Source organism: Puma concolor, chromosome B1 (genome assembly GCF_028749965.1).
Source record: "Puma concolor isolate L17-30 chromosome B1, mPumCon1.1.hap2, whole genome shotgun sequence".
NCBI lineage: Eukaryota > Metazoa > Chordata > Mammalia > Carnivora > Felidae > Puma > Puma concolor.
This window is the reverse complement of record NC_141670.1, coordinates 114,542,182-114,566,041: the sequence shown is the minus strand read 5'-3', so window position 1 is coordinate 114,566,041 and position 23,860 is coordinate 114,542,182. Positions and strand designations below refer to the sequence as shown.

At 38.9% G+C, this 23,860-nt stretch overlaps 1 protein-coding gene, 1 long non-coding RNA gene and 1 pseudogene across 10 annotated transcripts in view; 2 read left to right on the top strand and 1 right to left on the bottom strand.

Annotated features, from left to right (window-relative positions):
• LOC147581822 (uncharacterized) overlaps positions 1–15,362 on the bottom strand; it is a 60,687-nt gene extending 45,325 nt beyond the window's left edge. Inside the window, exons 1-3 of one of the 3 annotated variants that reach the window (XR_015250296.1) lie at positions 15,090–15,362; positions 9,641–9,690; positions 3,693–3,796 (exon numbers count right to left, since the gene is read on the bottom strand). This is a non-coding gene — a long non-coding RNA (uncharacterized LOC147581822). The remainder of the gene's footprint in view (positions 1–3,692; positions 3,797–9,640; positions 9,691–15,089) is intronic. The other 2 variants (XR_015250295.1, XR_015250297.1) reach the window with 2 other exon arrangements.
• LOC112858610 (small ribosomal subunit protein eS27-like pseudogene) lies at positions 9,941–10,363 on the top strand (annotated as a pseudogene).
• Positions 15,363–20,206: 4,844 nt separating the features above from the next.
• Positions 20,207–23,860, top strand: part of EGF (epidermal growth factor) — a 104,234-nt gene continuing 100,580 nt past the window's right edge. For 6 of the 7 annotated variants that reach the window (XM_086704403.1, XM_086704406.1, XM_086704400.1 and 3 more), the window contains exon 1: positions 20,208–20,802. In XM_086704403.1, coding sequence (XP_086560529.1) covers positions 20,676–20,802 — 127 coding nt within the window. In that variant the 5' untranslated portion in view covers positions 20,208–20,675. Of the gene's footprint in view, positions 20,803–23,860 lie in introns of all 7 variants that reach the window. The other variant, XM_086704405.1, reaches the window with a different exon arrangement.

Sequence of the window (23,860 nt, the reverse complement as noted above, 5' to 3'; positions counted from 1 at the left end):
GTAAAATAGAGATCCATGAGTCAATCCATGGATAGTATATAGCAGACAGGTAGGTAGTTAGGTAAGAATATAGATAGATAGATAGATAGATAGATAGATAGACAACGAAGAGCTGTTCCTTATATCAGAAAATTGATAAATCAGGAGTTGGAAAATCACCATTTTGTAATTATCATACTGAAGATTGGTTTGAGCAAGAATCACCAATGAATGACAAATCGGGGGGGCGGGAATTTGAGGAGGATCAGGATATTTGCATGATTTTCCAAATGTCTCCCCACAGACTGCTCATTATTGCAATGGGAAAAAATAATAACTATACAGTGGATAAGCAGAACAAACCATTGGGAAAAGAAAATTAACATCACTAGTAAGGGGACAACAGACATAACCTGCCTTGATATATGATTTCCTGAGAAGGACACAGTATCAGTTACACAGTATTCTGGCTGGGGATGCAATAAACTGAATCTTATGAGAAAGACTAGCCCACATTGAGGAACACTTGAAAAAAACTGACCTGTATTTTTTGAAAGTACTTCTGTCATTAAGATAAAGAAAGACTGACAAATTGCTCCAGATTAATGGAGACTAAAGACTAAATAACAACTAAATAAAATGTGTTATCCTGGACTGGATCCTGGACTCTTCGAAGAGAAAAAAAGTATAAAGGACATAACTGGCAAAATTGGGATAAGGATGATTGATTATGTAAAAGTATTATATCCATGGTAAGTATTTTGAATTTAATAACTGTTGTGAAGTTATGTAAGGGAATAAAGTCAATATTCGTGTTTTTAAGAATTGTGCATGTAATACTGAGGAGTAAAGGGTCATGATGTACCACGATAATGCAACCTATGCTTCAATACATATTTGGAAAGAGCAAGAGGTTGACAGCGCAAATGTGGCAAAATGTTAACAATGGGTGAATCTGGATAAAGGATATTTTGGAGTTCACTTGTAACTTTCTATGAGTTTGAAATTGTTTCAAAGTATGAAAAACAAACAACAATGCGGGATAGTAGATCAAAGATTAGAATGAAGGTAGGAAATGAAAACCCTATCCCCTAGATAGACATTTGGAATGAAACTATTTTTGTTTGGGTTGGCAGAGTTTATGATCATAATCATTTTTCACATATTCAACTCATACTGGAAGAAACAACAGAACTTCAAGGAATGTAAGTGGTTAAATCAGGTTCCTTAGCTTGTTAGGGAAGGCTAACATTTAATCAGCAGTGAAAACTGAAAAACTGAAAATTGATTATGATATTAATGCAATTAAGGTGCATTTTTTTTTTTTTAAGTTTACTCTGAGAGAGAGAGAGCACGTGAGCAGGGGAGTGGAAGAGAAGGAGGGAGAGAGAAAATCCCTGGAAAGCTCTGTGCTGTCAGCGCAGAGCCAGACTTGGGGCTCAAACTCATGAACATTAGATCATGACCTGAGCCTAAATCAAGTCAGATGCTTAACCAACTGAACCATCCAGGCGCCCCAAGGTGCATCTTTAGATAGAATTCAATGGTGCATATGTATTATTAGAATACGACCACTTTAGGCAGGCATTTTTGGTATTTGTTTAAACATGATCTATGCCATATGTTCCAACACACTATATCTATAGCCAATGCCCAAACACAGCAGCTGATTCCTTTTCTTGTGGACAAATGGAGTGTTTCCTTGGCCCAGGAAAATACTTACAAACTCAACATTCATTGAATTCTCCATCCTCAGGACTCCTTCCTCCACCTCCTCACACACTCCTGCCAATCCTGATATCCTTTTACCCTTAGCAGAATCTTATTTCACTTTAGCAATTTGCACATTTGTAAAATTGGACACCTGGGGTTTTAAATTTCAAAGCATAGCTCAATGGGTGTGTCCCAGCTTCTTGGCTTCTTTGAATATGCATGTGCATCTAGTGCGTATGTGCATGCATGGCAGTCAGCTCCTTGATAAACTGGCCGTCTTGTACTCTCTTGGAATTCAGAGTTCTTCATTTATGACTACAAATTTATTGATTGTGGTCATGTTTCAGAGGTCAAACTCTCAGAAGTAAGTGACCATGTCTGTAATTTGCCAGGTGTCACATATGATTATTTAATAGGTGATATCATGACCAAGGAAATTCCTTTGGAGAATAGTTTTATGGCTCTGATATATACTTATACTGAAACAAGAATGAGCTAAATTATTAGCTCTTTGCTTGATGGCAGAAAACAAAGTCTTACAAAGGATAATCAAAGATTAAAATGGAGATGCACATGTAAAATTGGGGAGTAAAGAGGAATGGTGTAGGATGATGTATGCAACCTATTCTTCTATATGTATTTGGAAAGAGCAAGAGATTGATAATGCAAATGTGGCAAAATGTTAAGAAAACTGGTGAATCTGGAAAAAGGATATTTTGGAGTTATTTCCCCACTAAGAGAGAATCAAGACCTCCTTATAGTCTCATAAGAGGCCATTTATTATTTCAATTTGAATTAATGCTTTTCTTGCTGCGATTGAACGTCTATTTGCCCATATATTTTGGTTGATTATTTTTTTGTGAATAGCTTATTTTTTGACTTTTCACATTTTTTCTTTTGGGTTGGTCTTTACCTTTTTAATTTGTAAGAATATTTAAATATTAAGGATATTAACTGTACATCTGCCATACACATTGCAAATATTCTTCCCTTGGTTTTCACATACTGTTTAGCATTGTGGTGTTTTGCATAGAGAGATTTCACATTGCTGTATAGCTAAATCAGTTCATATTCACACTTATAATTTCTGGCCTTACTACTGTCCTCAAATCGCAGATTTATTCTCCAAATGTTCTCCTGCACTTTTTTATAGCTGTATTTACTGTGAAACTTCTAATTTATATGCAGTTTTAATCTATGCATGATGGGAAGTAGAGAGCAAATATAATCCAAAATCTTGGTGAATTAAATATTTGGTGAATTAACTTAGTTTTATAAATTTAAAAAAAATTGTTGGAACGTTACAATAGAAGGATCAGACTATGTTTAAAATATATTTATACTGAAAAATTTAAAAAAATATATAAACAGAAAACAAAAAATATTCCCTGCCTCTAGTTAGCTCTAATCTACATTGTGGGACAAGGGTATGGTCATCTAGGTAAAAGACATTCTATGCACTCTAAACATTACTGGGGGCAATGTTTTCTCCCTAGAGCAGGAGTCTCAACCTTGATTATACATTGGAATCACCTGCATTTTAAAATGCTGATGCCAGATCCCAGAGATTCTGATTTCACTGGCCTGAGCCTACCTATCTGGGATTTTAAAATCTCCCCAGGTGGTTATATAATGCACAGCTGAGGTTGAGACCACTGCATTAGAGCTTCTTCCTGATGTCTAACTGATATTATTTGCCAAAAGCTTAGCTATGATTGAAGTAGAGTTGTGTGTCTAAATTTTAGTACTAACCCCCCCCATCTCTGAGCTATAATCTTAACTGAATACAGCCTGGAGAGACCACTAGGACGTTGGCATTGAGTTGGATATTTTTTTACCTTCTTCTGTGTACACTGTACAGACAATGAATTTAAGAGATCTGAAGAAGTGATGTGTCTAAAGAATTTTCTGAATAATTTCCAATGAGAAAGCAAATTTAGCTCAGCATTTACCTTAGAAATATGTGAATTTACCTTAAAATTATAACTATAGAAGCTTACCTTAGAAGTATAACTTTCTACTATGATTTCTTTGCAGATTCAAAACCAGGGACTTTCGTAAAAGCTTTGTAAAGCAAAATGTTGGCACTTCATGTTTCATTTTCCTTTTGGCATAAAGTAACAACATACCAATTATGGATTTTAGAGTGATTTTTTTTCTGTATTTGTCAAGAAATTTTTTTACAATGAATGCATATTACTTTTATTAGAAAAGATGTTATTTTTTAAACTAAAATTAACATTTACATCATATGATCAAAACTCTAAAAAGTATGCAGAAGGAAATGCATTTGTTATTAATTGTTGCCTCCAGAGGGCTGAGACTATGAGCAATTAACTTTTTCCCTCTTGCTGTGTTTTTATATTTTCCAAATTTTCTGCCATAATCATGTTACTTCTATAAAGGAAACATATTTATTTAAACATTAAAAATTCACCATGGGCTCATATAAATCACCCAAATATTCTCAGTAAGTTTTATTTTATAAAACCAATACAACCATTTAAAGAGTATTCTGGGGGCGCCTGGGTGGCTCAGTCAGTTAAGCATCCGACTTTGACTCAGGTCATGATCTTGTGGTCCAGGAGTTGGGCCTTGCATCGGACTCTGTGGTGACAGTTCAGAGCCTGGAGCCTCCTTCAGATTCTGTGTCTCCCTCTCTCTCTGCCCTTCCCCTGCTTGTGCTCTGTCTCTCTCTCTCAAAAATAAACATTAAAAATACAGTATTCTGTTAAAAATGATTTTATTTTATATTTTTGATTTAAATTCTTCACAATTTAAATAATTGTTTCATTCTCAAGGGGAGAAATTTTGTTTTTCTATCTTGATATTTCCATGCAAGGAGGTATCACCAGAAGCTCTTTTGGCATTCTTTCTCCTGTTTTGTTTTTTTCCTCCCCTTCTTCAAGCCTCTTTTTGAAAGAGGAGTTGCTAATGTGAAAGTCAGGTGTCAACTGGATCCTAGTTGCAGTCAACAGACTCACAAACTTGAGCCTGCCCCCCACCTCCTGCACTGCCTGCCTCATGGATTGGTCAGAATTAGATGCCTTCCCTGATGTCTGGTCTCGTGTGACCAGGCTAGGAGGGTGACAGGATGACTTGTCTGCTCTGTGGGTGCCTGGGTGGTTGTCAAGGCTGTTTGCAGTCCTCTGTTTTCAGTCTCTTTGTCCATCTAGCTCTTCATCCCAATAGTTCCCAAGGCTAGAAGGAGGGGGGGGGGGGGGGGAAGCGTGAAGCCTTATTTTGGTCTGAGTCCAAACCATATTTGCGAATCCATCTTCACCAGGGCATCTTGTAGGCTGAAACTTACTGCGCCTCCAGTAATAAGGGTTGTCACTGTTATCTCTATGTAGGTATCTGCGGGTTGTGTTTATGGGCTATTGGAGCAAAATCTAGAAGGGGAGTAGACCATGGAGTAGAGGAGGAGTAAACTGTTGGTACCCCCGGCTTCTCATACATTCTCCTAGAAGCATTTCGTGGATGACATCCAGCAAATGTTTATGGGGTGTCTACCATGTGTAAAACCCTTTGGAGTGGACAAAGTCCTCAAAGAGTTCACAATCTAAGTGTGCATAAGTGTCTTTGTGGGTGAGCATGCTTGTCTGTGTGTGTATGTTGTTCAAACCTGCACTCAACTAATTATAATGCAGTGTAGTAAGTGGTAGAAGAAAAATTAGCAAAGAGCAGTAAGAATAGAGAGGAGGGGCATTTGACTCCTCCACTCCTTAGCTCATGCCAGACTTCCATTTTCAGTAGACAAGTGTTTGACAGCCTGTTATAGAAGTACATGACAACATGTCAAGAGATTTTGGTCTCAGTCTGTTCCACCACTAACTGGGATACCTTTTTTCTATGGGCCTCATTTTCCCTATTTTGGTAACAAAAGATGTTAGAGGTGGCTTTCCATTATTCCTTATAAAACGCTGTGATTGATTCCTTTCAGGGGATGAAAAATTAACTGTAATTTACAATTCACTGCCAATCATAACACATATTATCTTTGAGTCAAAAGACATCTTAGAAGTCATCTGGTACAACACTCTTAATTCACAGAGAAGGAAGCCAGCACCTCCAGAAGGATAAGTGTTTTATCCAAGGTCAGAGCCATTATTGGTACCCAGGTTTCCTTACTTCAGTGCAGCCTGATGTTAGACTAGAAGAACAGAATTTGGTTAAGAGTTGCTGGACTAAATGCCCAGCAGAATTTGACCCAGTACAGTCAGCATAAAACAAATGTATGCAATCCAAGGGATTTCAGGTGAGATACATTCCCTTGAGCAATCAACTGGACATTCTTGGCAGGAGGCAGTAATGTGATTGGGGAAACATCTATGAATACCATTCTTTCTGTGCCCCAGAAATGTCACCCTTCTCAGGAATGTGACTAGCTGGGTGTTTAGAAACATTAAAAAGCATGTGAAATAGACTTCTAAGATAATGAAAAATTTCCTCTATTCATTTTAGAGTAAGTAGTCTGTTTACAGTAGATTAAGTAAAAGGCATATTACTGGGTTTTGGTGAGCTTGGTGTTCTCTCTTGATTTGTTTCTCAATTTTATCAGTGACTTTTAGGTGAATGTTAAGTACAGAGTCAGTAACTGTGAATTGCTCCAAGCACTGTGTCATGCTGGAAAAAACAAAGGAACAGAGCCATCAAATGAAGTTCTGGTTTAAAAATAATTCTAGCAAAGATCAATTTGTTTAAATAGTAAGTGAGTCTAAGCACCAAATTCACTCCTGTGCCCTCTGACTTTGCTCTCAGTTGGCCTCCTCCTTGTACCCATCCAAGAACAGCATGGACAGCTGTGGTAGAAAACAGGGTGTGTCTCTATGGGGCTCAAATGCCACACACTAGATTCTCTCTCTCATCGTGGCATTTGAGGTTGAGATCCACACGTTGGCTTTGTTCCCTAGGCAGCTGGGAGGTTATATAGGGTCACAGGGCTTCTCACATGGGTGCATGGCTTCCCCTTCCCAGTGGCCTCATTTCCTCTGAGGGTAGAAGCAATGCATTTCCATTCTCCTTTAGTATTCCTCAGAATTTTCCAAATGATGACGTGGGGTTTTACTTTGGGATGATGCTATATTTGGGGAATGGCTTGTATGGGGGAAAGGTACTTCACATAACCATCAGCTTCACAGAGGACTTTTCTGTTATTGGGTTTTTGGAAACTATTTGTCTGTGGGTAGGTTTTTGAGTCTCTATTCACACACACACACACACACACACACACACACACACATGCATGCACACATACTGCAGGATGTTTTCATCTGTTTGTTTTTACTTTTAACTTGATAGTCATTCATTTCTTCACTTGACAAAGATATACCGTGTGCTTGCTCTGTGCCAGTAACTATCTCTTTATTAACAAGATGTACGTTTGGTCATGTGACTTAGCAATCTGATAAGAGTACTTTGGAGTAGTTCCCTCTGCAATAATTAACTTTAAATAAAAATAAGCCAGTCATCCACATGAAAAGATGCTCAACATCACTCATCATCAGGGGAATACAAATCAAAACTACAATGAGATAGCACCTCAAACCTGTCAGGATGGCTAAAATAAAAAACACAAGAAACAACAGCTGTTGGCGAGGATGCAGAGAAAGGGGAACCCTCTTAAACTGTTGGAAGGAATGTGAACTGGGGCAGCCATTCTGGAAAACAGTATGGAAGTTCCTCAAAAAGTTAAAAATAGAACTATCTTATGATCCAACACATGCACACCCAAAGAACACAAAATACTAATTCAAAGGGATAGATGCACCCCAGTGTTTATAGCATTATTTATAATAGCCAAATTATGGAAACAGCTCAAAAGTCCATCAACTGATGAATGGATAAAGGTGATACATATATATTCCTACACAGACACACAGACACACACACACACACCATGGAATATTATCCAGCCATAAAAAAGAATGAAATCTTGCCATTTGCAACAACATGGATGGAGCTAGAGAATATTATGTTAAGCAAAAATAAGTCAGCCAAAGAAAGACAAATACCATATGATTTCACTCATGGGTGGAATTTAAGAAACAAAACAAATGATCGTAAGAAAAAAAGAGAGAGAGAGCCAGACCAAGAAAGAGACTCTTAACTGTAGAGAACAAACTGATGATCACCAGAGAGGAGATGGGTGAGGGATGAGTGAAATAGGTGATGGGGATTAAGGAGTGCTTGTCTTGGTGAGCACCCGGTGATATTTGGAAGTGTTGAATCACTAGATTTAGTTTTTCTACTTAAAACTAATATTACACTGTATATTAACTAACTGGAATTTAAGTAAAAACTTAAAAAGAATAAGCCAGTCATTAAGCAATAATAATTTTAGAGAGTCATAAAAGGAAATGGGAAATGTATCCAAGGGCTATTCCCAGCATCGGCTTTCTTATTTGTGTGATCATGAGTTTATTAACATACTTGCTCTTCTCCTAAGAGTGAAGGAGTTCTTTGGCATTGGAAGTAGAACGTGACTCCTATGGTGCTGCAAGAATGATTCAAACTACACCAATCCCTTCAGATAAATGCCAGGCCTACTATAAATATTTTTTAAATCCAGAAGACCTCATACATGAATTATCACTGATACATTCAAAAATGATTTCTAATTTTTGATTCGATGCTTTTGGTATATCTCTCAGTAAATGTAAAAGATAAAAAATTATGTTTTTCCTCATAAATGTAAAAATTTTTAATTTACAGCCACAATTCCTGCCTTTATCTTTTGATCCCTAGCCAATCTAATTCAGATTTGACTACCCTCTTGGGGGCTATGTTTTCTATTCAGGCATTTATTTTTTCTCAAAGAATGGTGAATCAGGAGTTCATTTGTTCTTGTTGAAGACTCAGATGTGGATAAAGATGATTATATATCTAGGGGTGCCTGAGTCGCTCAGTCAGTTAAGTGTCCAACTCCTGATTTCAGCTCATGTCATGATGTCATGGTTCATAAGACTGGACCCTGAGTTGGGCTCTGTGCTGGTGTGGCGTCTGCTTGGGATTCTCTCTTTCCCTCTGCCCCTCCCCCACTCATGTATGTACACTGTCAAAATAAACATTAAAAAAGATTATTATATAACTAATATTTCCTATACATGAAACATTCCACATGGAAATTTGTTTTAAAGCTCCATAATCATATTACATTACTAGGTTAACACTTAACTGAGGAAAAGTAAAATATTTAACAGTATTAAGACAAGCTTGACAGGAAGTGATGGAAAGTGTCATCTTGAAGAGACACAGTGGTGGGCCAACTCCAAATATTCTCAAGAGAAATTTTAAAGGAAATGCTTTAGTAAACCTGTACCTATACATAAAAAATAGACTAAAAAACTACTTCAGGTGGAAATATGAAATTATCATATAAAACAGTATTAAGTGTATGTTTCCACCCACACATGCCTAATTTCAATAATTATGTCAAGTAACCATGTCCTTTCTCAGTAATTGTCAGGGAAAAACTGTCCTGTCAAGGCTTCTTTATGTTTCTCCTCCTATGTTGGAAATATGTAATATGTTGGATACAAATTAATTTGCTAATAATGGGGAAGATAGAGATTTGAAATTTTAAACCAAGCATCCTTTGGAGAATCATTCCATCTTATGTCTCAGGTTTTAAATAGAATGTATGGGGGTGCCTGGGTGGCTCAGTCGGTTGAGCGTCCGACTTCGGCTCAGGTCATGATCTCACAGTCTGTGAGTTCGAGCCCGCATCGGGCTCCATGCTGACAGCTCAGAGCCTGGAGCCTGTTTTTGATTCTGTGTCTCCCTCTCTCTCTGACCCTCCCCCGTTCATGCCCTGTCTCTCTCTGTCTCAAAAATAAATAAACGTTAATAAAAAAATTTTTTTAAAAATTAAATAAATAGAATGTATGTTTTGGACTCCTGAATGTTCTTGACATGAACTATTGAGGCTACAATGAAGAATCCTTACCTGTGAGGTCTTGAATTCCAGATGGAATTTTGAGTAGTTTAAATGTGGCTCTGTTAGAAGCAGAGAAACATTCTAAGGGAATTCCATTATTTTAATTTTTAAAAATATTTATTTTCAAGGGGGAGAGGGGCAGAGAGAGAGAGAGAGAGAGAGAGAGAGAGGGAGAGAGACAGAATCTGAAGCAGGTTCCAGGTTCTGAGATGTCAGCAAAGAGCCTGCTGCAGGGCTCGAACTCATGAACCACAAGATCATGACCTGAGCCAAAGATGGACACTTAACCGACTGAGCCACCCAGGTGCACCTTACTAAGTTTGTTTTAAAATTACAACTTTAGCCTTAAAGATTGGGACTGGCTGGGAATGAGAAAGGATCAACATGGCTTTGGCTAGAGATTTAGTACACTGTCCTTGGAAGAAGAAAAGAAAAAACATAAAAAGAAACGGTTAGTTCAAAGCCCAAACTCCTATTTTATGGATGTAAAATGTCTAGGTTATTACAAGATTATCACAGTTTTCAGCCATGCTCAGATGGTTCTTTGTGTAGGCTGTTCAACAGTGTTGGACCAGCCAACAGGAGGGAAGGCCAGACTCACAGAAGGGTGCTCAACTAGAAGAAAGCAACACTAATGATCCACATAACCTCTTGAATTTGTGTTACATTGCAGAACGCCTTATCAGTTCAGTAATTCAAGTCACTCTACCAAGATAATTAAATTATGTTTAATTTTTTTTTTTCAACGTTTATTTATTTTTGGGACAGAGAGAGACAGAGCATGAACGGGGGAGGGGCAGAGAGAGAGGGAGACACAGAATCGGAAACAGGCTCCAGGCTCTGAGCCATCAGCCCAGAGCCCGACGCGGGGCTCGAACTCACGGACCGCGAGATCGTGACCTGGCTGAAGTCGGACGCTTAACCGACTGCGCCACCCAGGCGCCCCTATGTTTAATTTTTTAAAGTATACAACAGTGACCTCCTATTTTGGTGTCAGTTTTTCAATGAAGTTTGGATTATGGGCAAAAAATAAATACATAAAATTACAACTTACACAACCAAATCTTAACTTAAAAAGGAAGGAACACCCATAAACTTACTGCTTATTCAAACAAATCACTATCAGTTTTTCTGTGTCTTTTATCTGTTTTTCAAAAATAATAAATACTATAATTGTAGGACAGATAAGCATTTGTATTTTTTCTATTAATACTGCAACAAACATTTCCCTTTTAATGAGTATATCATATTCTCATAATTTCTTAACTATTTCTGTTATTGTAAATGAACACTCTTTCTAATTTTTGCTACCATGAGTAATATTACAATACCTTTTTGTATGATTATAACTTCTTTTTTTTGTGGAGAGATTATTCCTTTAGGGAGAAATTGCCAAGTGTGAGATTACACGGTCACCGCCTATGAATATTTTTATGGCTCTGAAATGTGTTGCCAAATTGCTTGCTAAAAGAGTTGTACCAAATGCAAGTTGGCTTTTAAAGGTCAGACTTATTTTGATACAAGATCAACATATGTGTTATATTAAACTGACCACTTATCTAACTGGTGAGAAATAAAAAATATTATTTCCTAATATATAGAATAAGAATATAAGCCAGGAATCATGCCAAAGTCTGCTATATTGTGAGTGGGCCAGGCAATCACAAATCTCAGTTCTGTTCATTTTGGTCATAATTATAAAGTGGATCCCTTCTGGAAGTTATATTTTGGACAAGCTATAGCCTAAGGCCCAGATAAGATAATCTCAATGCTTCTTTTTGCCTCAGCACACGTGGGAGGACTGAGGCCATCATTTTACTTGTTTATATGCATAGTGAGCTCAATTTTATATTGTAATTTCCTTCATTTGAGAGGATTAAGAATGAAGATGATAGTTCCCAAACTCCCTGGAAGCAATGTAATTTTCCTTTCAATAAATAAGGCAGTCAGATTCTGATGCATAGTTTAAAAATACCACCCACAAATTTTATCTGTACAATGCCACAGTTGTATAATTTTGTTATTCTTGGCTTAGCAGATATATTTAATGAAAGGGCTAAAATGAATACATGAATGCATCCAGGGAAACTGGAGCCACAGGTGACCTATGAGAGAATGAATCCTTTCCATGGCATAGATTTAATTCAGGTGAGCTATCACAGGATCTGAGATTCAAGTGTTTAAACAATTGTTCCAAGATGTCTTGGTCTCAGCAAAAGTGGCTAAATCTCTTCCTCTCCTCTTTCTCCAATATATGTAAAGTCTTTGTGTAGAGTTTGGAATAACACCATTTATTGGTTATGCCACAAACACTTGCATTCATTCTTCAGGTTGTTTTCTTACATTCACATTTGACTTCCCTGTCTTGAGTACTGAATTAAACTTCCTTGATGGTCAGGACATCTATTTATTTAATGTAATGGCTGCCTCTTTTTCTTATTATCTCCAGGCACATCTTTATGGATCACTGAAAAAGACTACTTCATTTTTCAAACAACACAACCAGCAGCCAGAGGGACCTTATCAGGTGGAATTCTCAACATAGGGGAGACACCAAGAAGTTGGCAAAAGAGAATAGGAGGATGGACAGGGTAACTCATATTTTCCTGTTGGTGCCCTGGTCGCAGGAGCTGGCATGGGGGATGGTGCCCATCTTGGCATTTTTAGCAAAATAAAAGAAGTCCTAGAAACTAGTGGTTTAGGCACAAGTTCTAGAGTCAGACAGACTTGGAGCGTATGTCTATCTCAATCACTCGATACCATTTCCATCACTCAACAGTTCTGAGACTTTGGGTCAGATCCTTAGCTTCTCCAACTTCAGATTTACCTTCCATAAAATGTAATTAATGTCTACTTTTCATAGGGCCAGTTAGAGGTTTTCTTTTCCAGTCTTTTTCCTGATGTGGCTCCTGACTGATGGCTGATATTTGGCAGCTGATATTTGAGAAAAAAACATGACTATGTGTCTTATTTTAAATTTTACATCTGGTATTGTGGGAGAAACACATTAGACTTTGGATTCATTGAAAAAAACTCCTTATATAATGAAATATTTAGTAAGGCTGCAGGATATTAAGTCCATATATAAAACTCAATTTTATTTCCATAAAAGAGCAACAAACAAATAGAAAATAAAATTGGGGGTGCCTGAGTGGCTCAGTCGGTTAGGCATCCGACTTGGGCTCAGGTCATGATCTCGCGGTCTGTGAGTTCAAGTCCCAAGTCAGGCTCTCTGCTGACAGCTCAGAGCCTGGAGCCCGCTTCGGATTCTGTGTCTCTCTCTGCCCCTTCCCCAGCCATGCTCTGTCTGTCTCTCAAAAATAAACATTAAAAAAAATTTTAAAAAAAGAAAAGAAAATTGAAAAACTATTCATGTATAGGAACATTCAAGAACATAAAATACAAATAAATTTAACAAAAGATATGTAAAACTCTACACTGGAAAGTGAAAAACATTGATGAGAGAAAATAAAGAAGACTTAAAATAAATGGAGAAATATAGGCTGTTCATAGACTGGAAGACTTATTATTGTTACGATGTCGTTCTCCCCAAATTGAAGTATATATTCAGTATATACATATGTGGAGAAAAATAAACCTCTACTCCAACCTCACATAATATACAAAAATTAGTAAAGATGAATCACAAACCCTAACATAAAAGCTAAAACTCTAAAGTGCCTAGAAAAAAACATCAGAATATATTGAGCTTGGAATAAGCAATAACTTATTTGAAAAAACACATACAAAAAATGTAACCATAAAGAAAAAAATTAATAACTTGGACTTCATCAGACTTAAAATCTTTTGCTCATCAGTGACACTATTAAGAAAATGAATGGACAAGACATGGCTTGGGAGAAAATATTTGTAATACACAGAGCTGATATACATATTTATATATTTGAAATACACAGATATGAATTTATATCCAGAATATAAAGAACTATAAATTAAAAAATTAAAAAAAATTTTTTTAAAAACCCAATAAAGAAATGGGCAAAAGATACAAATAGACAACTGACAAAAGGTGAATCATCAATTAACATAAGAAGAGATGGTCAACACCATCATTCATCAGGGAAAGGCAAATTAAAATTACAATGTAATGTTAAGTCACACTTATTAAAATATTTAAAATTAAAAAGATGGACAATACTAGATGTGGGTGAGGATGTGGGAGAACCAGAACTCACATGTGTTGCTGATAAGAGCACAAAATGGAGCAGCCCCTTTGGGAAAAATGTTTGGCAGCTTCTTATGAAGTTAAACATAGTTAAACCCTAACCTATGAACCAGAAATTAGGTATTAACTAAACAGAAATAAAAACATTCATTGAGCCAAACCTAAAAACAATCCAAACGTCCATCAATAGGTGAATGGATAAACAAATTGCTATATATTCATACTAAAGAATACTCCTAGCAATAAAAAAGAAAGAAGTACCAATACATGCAACATGGCCGAATGTCAAAAAACATGTTGAACAAAAGAAATCAGATACAAAAGCGAACCTACTGTATGACTGCATTCATATCAAATTCAAGAACAGATAAAACTGAACTATGATAGAAACTAGAACAACGGTTGCCTGTGGATGGGGGTGGGACTGACTGGAGAGAGCACAAGGGAAAATTTGGTGGTACTGCAAACATTTTACATCTTGGTCATAGTGTTTGTTAAATGTGTACATACATTTACCAACATCAGACTTTGCGCACAAGATCTGTTCTCTTTACATAAATTTTATTTTACTTTATTTTATTTTTGGAAAGACGAGAGAGAGAGAGAGAGAGAGAGAGAGAGAGAGAGAGAGAGAATCCCAAGCAAGCTCCATGCCCAGCACAGAGCCCAATGTGGGGCTCGATCCCATGACTGTGAGATCATGACCCGAGCCAAAATCAAGAGTGGGATGCCCAACCAACGGATCCACTCAGGCACCCCTGCATGAATTTTATTTTAATAAAAACAAAAAATGAATGCATCTAAATTAGAAGTCAGGCTGGGAAAACCAAATGAAAGCAATATTAATTTATTTTAGTTCTCTGGTGTTTGAAATTTTAAAAATATATCATTTACTCAAATATTTTCCACCATCTATCCTTCCAATTTTAAGTGGTAAACTATGATTATTTACCCCCAAATAATTTCTCTCCTTGGAGGTAAGAGAAAGAAGATACTGTTTCACAGTTTTATAAATACAATAAGAACAAAGGAAGAACGGCAAACTGTGGTTTGCATTTTCATAAGTTTCCAACAAGTAGTTTGAATGACATGAAGTTTACAGCGTCTCTAGTACTCCCGTCAGCCTTCGAACGCTCTGTACTTAGTAACAACTATGCGTCTTACAGATTCGTCGGAACTCAAGGTCAGCGGAAAGATTGTACCGTGGATGATTTAACATAAAAAGCCAGAGGTTCTTTCCCTAAACCTTACCATTTTAGAAGTTAAAAATACCTGAGAGAATGACGACGGAGGTATTGCTGGAGAAGGTCGTCAAGAGGATCTGACCGCCAGTTGACCCGCGGGCGGGACCACGCAGTTAGAGGCTCCTCACCTCCTGTCCTGGACTTGGAATATATGTTCCGCTCATGGTTCCCGTAGCCGGAGCCATTTCAAAGATGCAACCTTGAGAGAGCAAAGTGTTGTTGAGACTATCTGTACAATACATGTGAGAGAACCCAGGTAAGGCTTCTGTATAAACTCTTAACATTTTGGCGAGGGAGTGCAGAGGTGCACTCGTCTTGCAGCCTCCTGTGTTAAGCCTCCTATGTAAGTAAGTTTCCTTGCTTATTGAAACTGCCGCCTCCCTAGCTTATCCTAAAATGTGTGTAAAAAGCAGGTATTTTACGATAAAATTGTGCAGTGCATGTTCTATGTGGAATTCAGAGGAAAACCCAGATTCAGTGATTAACAATGCCAAAAATGCAAGTAATTAGCCATCGTTCAAGTAAAATTGTGGTGCCATTTCTCTTTTGTGGCGTTTTAGACCTTTGTTGCCCCCAAATTCCATTTTATTGGAAATCCATTTTCCACCTGGTCTTTCTTGACATGGTTTTTTCCCCCTACTTTAAGTAGATTCTAAGTAAGATTCTGAATTTCAGGAGTAACAACAACAGTAACAAAAAAACTGCCACCTGTCAATCTGGAGTGGCCTGCCTCTTTCTTCTGTCTCTCCTAGCCCAGGATGCGTGTACAAGGGCCAGTTTCAAATTTCACCCAAGAAACTCCTCAGGTTGCAAACAAACAGGCATGCTGAGATTATGTAAATAAATGCAATGCAGTCTAAAATGAGCTGTTCTTTTAGACTTAAATTTTGTTGCTGCCTCATAGAATTATAAATTATAGATTATAGATTGCTCTGCTCTTCTTTTTTATTTGTTCAGTTTCTGGAGTCTTGTTTCTTCCTCTCGGTCAGAGGAACCTTTCTAGGTGACTGGGGTGGACTTAACTGAAAAGTCCACCCCAGGACAGGTGGGCAGGATTCCTCTTTTACTCTTGTTTACCAAGTGCTTTTTAAAATCTGATTTCATTTGGTAGAAGTATGGCATTAACTGATGTGTGCGTTAAGTATAGCATTGCTTCCCTGGAGAGTGGATAGTGACTCCTTTCTTTTTCTTAAAAAAAAAATAGACTGTTTTTCATAAAAGCAGTTTTAGGGTCACAGAAAAATTGTGCAGAAAGTACAGAGAATTGCTGTATTCCTCCCCACCCCGCCCTCGGTTTCCCTATTATTAATACCTTGCATTGGTGTTCTACATTTGTTACAATTGATGAGCCAATATTGATACATTATTATTATTATTAACTGAAGTCCATAGTTTAGAGTTCACTCTTGTACATTATAGGGGTTTGGACAAATATATAATTATGTAATGGCATGTATCCACCATTATTGTATTATACAGAATAGTTTTACTGCCCTAAAAATCTTTTGTGCTCCCCCTGTTCATCTCTCTCCACCCCAACCCCTGACCACCACTGGTCTTTTTACTGTTTCCATAGGTTTGCCATTTCTAGGATGTTATAAAGTTGAATTCATATGGTATGTAGCTTTTCAGATTGACTCCTTTCACTTAGCAATACGCATTTATGATTTCTCATGTTTTTAGTGGCTTGATGGTTCATTTTATTCCTGAATAATATTCTATTGTATGGCTATACCACAGTTTATTTATCCATTCTTCTCTTGAAGGACATCTTGGTTGCTTTGAACCGTAGGCAATTATGAATAAAACTTGCTATAAATATTTGTAGGTTCTCTTTGTGGACATAAATTTTCAGCTCATTGGGGTAAATGCTAAGGAGCACAATTGCCCTTCTTTTTCAATAAAACTTTTAAATCTCTTATTTATATCTTGATAAATTATAATTTGCCTTTTGTGGCTAACTCTTGTGACTGTGTCTCTCCCAATTTCTTCCCCTTGAAACCATTTCAGTTTCTGCCACATATGAATCCCAAGAATGCCAGACACATGCCAACAGCTTTCTCTCTGAAAAGCAAAAAAAATGTTTTCAAACTTGTAGGAACTACACTGATTCACCTTACAGTCATTGATAGAGGTAGTCCATGAAATAGTTTGTTTCTGCAGGTGGATGTTAAGTGCTAATAGTTACTCTTAGCAAAATACACTGCCTTGTCACTTCTGGTTCCTGCAGTCATATACACACGTGTAGTTAAGTTTTGCTCTTTCTTTTAATGATGCCCCAGCCTGTTTATTCTGATCAAAACCACTGCTCACAAGGAGACAATAATGACTTTAGAGTTCATATACTCTGAATTGTGTGTGATACTGGGAAAATCTCGCAGCCTTTCTGATGTCCAGTGTCCTCGTTTGTGAAATGGACCAATAATATCCACCTGGCGAGGTGATGTGGAAGATTGGAGGTGATGTGAATAAAGCATCTACTTCCTATATGCCTGGCTCATTGGGAGCAATCTGTAGATGATGTGGTGGTGGTGATAATAGCAGCTGTGCATATAGCAAATAGGTAGCCTGGGAGAATTAGATGCTTTGTGCTTCAGTAGGAAAGTTTTATCTGGAAAGTAAGAAGGGTGACCAACACATATAACCATGTCTCCTGATAGTCCCCCCCCCCCCTCCGTTTCCTACTGATGTCCAGGTATGCTTAAAAACATTCAGAGATGTCTCTTTGCCATTAATGCCTAATTCTCTTCCTGACCTGCCAGCAGGTCCCATCGAGCTGTGTCCCATGAGGATCTAATAAAAAAGCATTTCTTTTCTTTGTCCACTTTGTCCACTCCTGTTCCACATTCTCTTGTCAGCATGCTTCTTCCTCCCTATGCTTATCTGAGATTTCCTGTGTATCACACAAAGCTTCACTGCATGCTCCAGTCCACAGTTTGTTGCTGTTGCCCCTTCCTTCCTGACACCAGAATAATTGGTGACTGGCCATTCATTAGCTCATACTCATAAACTATATTTTGTTGTTGTTAATCCACCTAAGCAAGCTCTTGAACTTAGGGGACCATGACTTCTATTTCATGTACGCCACACAGTGCCCTATCAGATATAGATGTTTAACTAATCAATGAATTAGTTAATTTAACTCAATCCCAGAAACTAAGTGGGTATTTCTCTCATAAAACTGATTTCTGGGCAACTTTAAAATAAGGAGGACGTTCATTTGCCCAGGAGAGGTTCAGTTTTATCTAGGAGTAAGACTATGGAGCAATAAAATACCCCTGCAAGTCCTTTCTGGGTGGGTAGCTGTCTTAAGATTTTGCTATCTGGGAAACCCTGGATTGTCTGTGGATTAGCTGAGATTGATCTTTTACATCAGTCACCAGTCTTGGCGTCCACCATAGCCATGCTGACTCTGTCATCTCCTAAGGGGCTGATGCTCAACATTAATGATAACATCAGCCCAGGTGGCATGTAATTGGGAAAGTGAGCCTTTTTACAACCTAGAATAATATGAGAGATATTCATATCCAAATAGAATAAATATAGTTGTGGATTACTTCCTATTTGTGTTCATACCACCCTCCTCACTCCTCTCGACTAATCCAGCTTGATACTTGACTGTCCTTCTAATTGTTGTCACCTGGAACACTGACAATGCATTTTGCTGAAGGGGAAGCTTAACAAGGTTGGTAACTTAGTGCAGGTTATTTGGAGGACACTCACGCCGACTCTTGAGTCCAAGTGAGTTCAGAAAGCAATGGAATATTCCGTACATCCCCCCACATGACTTCTGCTGCCCGCCAGGGTCTGTTTCTCCTGTAAGAAATCAGAGCTGTCTGGCAGAGGCCGGCTAAAATCAGAGCAATCCTGACTTTAGCTGTTTCAGAAAGTGACCCAGTATTTGAGGAATGATGAAGACATAATTAAATATGCGTAAAAGGCTTGGAGTTCTTCCCGTTCTCTTCCAGAATGGGTGTTCACTAGTGTGACTGTTATTTTTGTGACTATCACTTTATCTACATTTCGACTAGCACTTGGAACACTACCTCTGGGCAACTTACATGAAAGCTTGTTTTCCAGGATGAAGTAAACTGGCAGAAATTTCCATTGTCCATCAATTCTGGTGTAAATGGTTTGCCCTTGCTGGATATTTCTGGACCCTGGGTGTCCTCCCGACGAAATAACTGCTGTTTCTCCAAGTGCAAAGTGGTTGAGGAGATAGCCAGTGGATGCTTCAGGCTTTTATTTTCTATCCCTGATACATGAAAAGATAGCCTAAATTGTCTGAGAAGGGACAGCATTCAGCTCTGCTGGATTTCCAGTGCTTCCCAGATTTTGCACTATTAGCTTATTTTTTCCAACACGGCTCTATAATAACAACCCACTCCTTTCCCTGCACTCCTGGCCCCTCATGATGTTTTATTATGCTCATGCTGAAAGAAAAGGTGTCTGTGCATACTGTATCTCTTCATTTGGCTTCAGGGATTTCCCTTTGATTTGGAAAGAATAATCTTTCAAATTCCGCTATAAAATATACAGGAGAGAAAAAACGATTAAGTTCCAGGAATGTGCACTGGTGTTGACATTGTGCTCTAATATTGCTCCTGTGAATGATCAATTACTCCTAAGTCTGAATTATTGGCACTGCTGTTCACCACCTTCGGCATGGTTTAACTTTGTTTCCATTATGCTCAGTCGGTTGAGCGCCGACTTTGGCTCAGGTCATGAGCTCACAGTCTGCATGTTCAAGCCCTGTGTTGGGCTTGGAGCTTGGAACCTGCTTCAGATTCTGTGTCTTCCTCTCTCTCTGCCCCTCCCCTGCTCACTCTCTCTCTCTCTCTGAAAAATAAACATTACAAAAAAAAATAACTTTGTTTCTATCCTTCAAGACATTAAAGCCTAGTCACTATTCTGCAGGTACCTCCAAGACACCGGGAGCAACTCCACAGCCCCCTAACTGCTCTCTCCCTAGTTCTGCCCGGAATATTTATGGTGAGTAGCCAGTTATCTCCTCTCTGGCAGCCGTCCCTGCTTTCCTGTAGCGTGGAATTGCCCACATTCACATTTGCAAACAGAGGCTCACTCAAGTGTCACTAAGGGAGAGAGGAGGTGGAGCCAAAAGGGCTTTAAAAAGGAAAGGGAGTCATTCTACTTTTCATAAAGAGAAACTGTTTGGGGAGCAATCCTGTCTCTGTATTTCTCCCTTCAGCCTCATCAAGGGTCGTTGTTGGAACTTTCCATCACTTCTTTCCTTTTCTCTCTCTCTAGCCATTGCCTACACCGCTCTGCCTATCATAGCGAAGTCAGCTGCAGGCTTCCAGAGTGTGGCTGTTCAACTGCGAAATTTGTCATAAAGGTGTCAGGCATTTCTTAGGGACTTGGACTTCCCAAAAACATAGAGAAAGAAATCTTTCCTGGAGTGTCCCTTTCAGGCTGTCTTGAGTTGAAGGAGACAGAACTGGAGGACTACAGCAAAACAGCGGATTAAAAGATGCCCCAGGGCTGCAGGCCAACCCAGGGGGACACGCTTGGGGTCAGACGGACCGACTTTGCCCGGGCTATGCTCGAACAAAGTCAAGTTATTTTCTATTGAAAGTTCAAGCCCATCAAGATTATGCTGCTCTTCCTTATCATTCTGTTGCCAGTAGTTTTTAAATTTAGTTTTGTTAGTCTCTCAGTACTGCAAGGCTGGGACTGTTCTGAAGGCTCTTCCTCAGGAAAGGGGAATTCTACTTGTGTGGGTAAGTAATCTCATGAAAAGGCATTCACATCTTCCCAGAAACTGCCTTCAAATACCTGTTCATTCTGTTTTGTATACTTGGATATGTTTTTATGATTTGTCTTTGGGTGTATATATTGGCTTAATTTTTGTTTTCTAATGCATGTATATTTCCTTCCTGGTTGTTAGAGGTAATCTGCTACCAACTATAAAAATTCACAGCTCCCGAACTGTTCTTACGTGTGTGAGGGAATATGTTCTCATTTATAACTAGCTGAGCATTTCATGTAAACCTCTGTCTTTATTCTGACATGAAGAGTAATACTCAGTTGGTTAGCTTTATATTGGAAGCTGAGGAAACAGATGGAGTTTTTTTTTTTTTTTTTGAAACTGTTTCTATGTAAGCCATAAAGGAAAAAAAGATCCTTTCTGATAACTTTGTGTAAGAACTCAGAATTTGCTAAAAAACAAAACAAAACAAAACAAAAAACAAACAGTGAAAAATGGGAAGGGAATAGGGAACAAATGTAATTCTGAAATTGTGAAAGTTAAGCCAAGTTTCACGTTAAATCTCCTCCCCTCCCTCCCCTCTCCTGCCCTGTCTGGATCTCTGACGGCAACTTCAGTGTTCTAGTAACAGGTGCATTGTAACTTTGAGCACTGCTAAGAAATAACGGTGAATAAATATGCCACACCCCCTCTGATATTAAGTGGGTTTTTAATCAAGGAGAAATAGGACTTTTACTGAATGCAAATAACAATCCTGCCTAAGGACTTTGCCTGAAAAATCTCTCTCTCCCCCTCCTTCCTCTTCTTCTTCCCCCTTTCTCTTCTTTCCTTCTCCCCTACGCCTCCTCCACTTCTTCCTCTCTCCCTCTCTCCCCATCTTCCTCTTTCTCTCTCACCCTCTCTTACTGTCGATTCATTTTATTTATTCCTTGGGTATGTCTCCAAACTGCTGCTCAAACAGAGCAGCCGTTTCCATTCATCAGAGGGCACTGACTGCCCTAACATACCTATCCTGTCATCCTGACCTTTTGTAAAGGGGTCTGGCTCCCAAAAAGAGGTAGGGTGAAGGAAACACAGTACAGTTCTCAGACCAGAAGCCTCTGGAAGACAGCACCAAATAATTGGAATAAAGAGAACAATTCTGAGTCAAACTGCCGACTTTGGGCTCCTGCCCTGGCTCTCCCATGAAGGAAGTTACAGATGAGGAAATCAGGTGCTCTTGCTCAGAATTCGGGACTCTGTCTCCAGGCAGTACTCATTGTAACAAGTGAGCAGAGCCCTAGGGCACTGGAAGGAAGGACTGAATTCTAGTGATCTCTATGTCTCCAGCACCTAGAACATTTCCCCCTTGATAGTATATACTCTATACATTCTTCCTGAATGAATGAGAAGTCTCTCCCTGACCTGCTAATCATATAGTCCCAGAGAATAGCTACAAAAAGGGGGTGACAAAAGGCCAAATGACCCCATGAACTGATTACTCAGCTGTTGGAGCAGAAATAAAAGCTTTGGGACAATTATGTCAAGTGGACTGGAGCCTCTCTGGGGTGGGAGAATTTTCTGAGAGTAGTTGGCACGTGACCAGGGGCGGGCATTGCCATCTGCCTAGGATGTGAGGGGAGATGGTAGGAGCCAGTCAAGAAGCAGAACCCGAGAAAGCAAAAAAATTACAGAAATGAACTGTTACACATAGCTTTAGAGTCTTAGGGAACAACCCGATTCCTGCCAGCAAAGGAGCTTCTGCCTTGTGCTCCTCCCTGATGGTGGCTCAGAAGTGCCTTCACTGAGACTGGTTGCACCAAATAAACCTGAAGCCCAGGGTAGAGATAGTGTGCCACAGAGTGGAAGGTTTTAAAAGCGAATGTACCTCATTTCAAATCCATTCTACCTATTTACTACTGGAATGTTGCTGGGAAATAATAATACCCCCCTTTCAGGATTGTTGTGAAGGTCACATGAGATGACACATGACATGCACCTAGCACAGAGGGCTGTGGATTGTGCTCAGTACATGTCCTCTTGTCTAAAACACCTTGATCGAATCATACCATGAGATGCCTTATTTGAACAGTGGCACAGACCCCACAGAGTGTGGAAGGTCTGGATGCCACTTTGTGACTCTGCCTCTGCTCTCTTGTTCCTTGCCAAGTCACTGGTGTAACCCCCCTACCTTACACTCCCCATCTCATGTTAGCTGATAACTGCCTGGGTCACACCCTGTGCCCCCCGGCATTTCAGAGGGTAGTATTTCTCCTCTGTAAACAGATAGAGTGCTATCATCTATTTTTTTTCTCCCAACTAAATTCTACTCACCTTATTTCTTGCCTTTGGCGTTGAGACAGGCCACCTCTGGCCAGCAGGAAGAATGCTTTGTGGTCTGACAAGATTCAGGTTACTTTATGCAAGGTTGTCACTCATGTGACTGGTAGCCAGATAAACCTCTTGGTAACACAGCATTGGGTTTTCTTCTCATTCCCCACTACCCCTCCTGCCTTTTTTTTTTTTTTTTTAAACTAAATGAGTATTTTATTAGCCTCTGTTTGAGCTAGAATAGGTGAAGAGTACAATGAGGAAAACTGCTGGCAAATGGCTTCTGAACTTTCAAGCCTATTTGCCCTGGAGGGGAAATATCAGCTGAAAAAAGAAACTTTTCCTGTTTGCTGTGTGTACCTGTATTATTTATTTGAACTTTCTTGGTAAATAAAGGGTGAGGAAGAAGTACAGGCCAACCCTGAGACAGCTGACTGCAGGAGGGATCCTGGGACACCAAGTTAGCCAACCGGGGAGATCACGCTTAGTAAACAGTGAAATCCCCGATTTCAGCACTGGCTAAGGCTTGCTCAGCTTTCCAGTCATGTGCAAAGCAGAGTAATTCCAGGATCACAGCCTTGTTTGTTTTTACAGCCAAGGTTATGCAAAAATTTTTTTTTAAGTTTATTTATTTATTTTGAGAGAGAGAGAGAGAGAGAGAGGAGAGAGAGAGAGAGTGGGAGAGTGTACGAGCAAGAGTGGGGCGGGGAAGAGAGTGAATCCCAAGCAGGCTCCCGTGCTGACAGCACTGGGCTCGAACC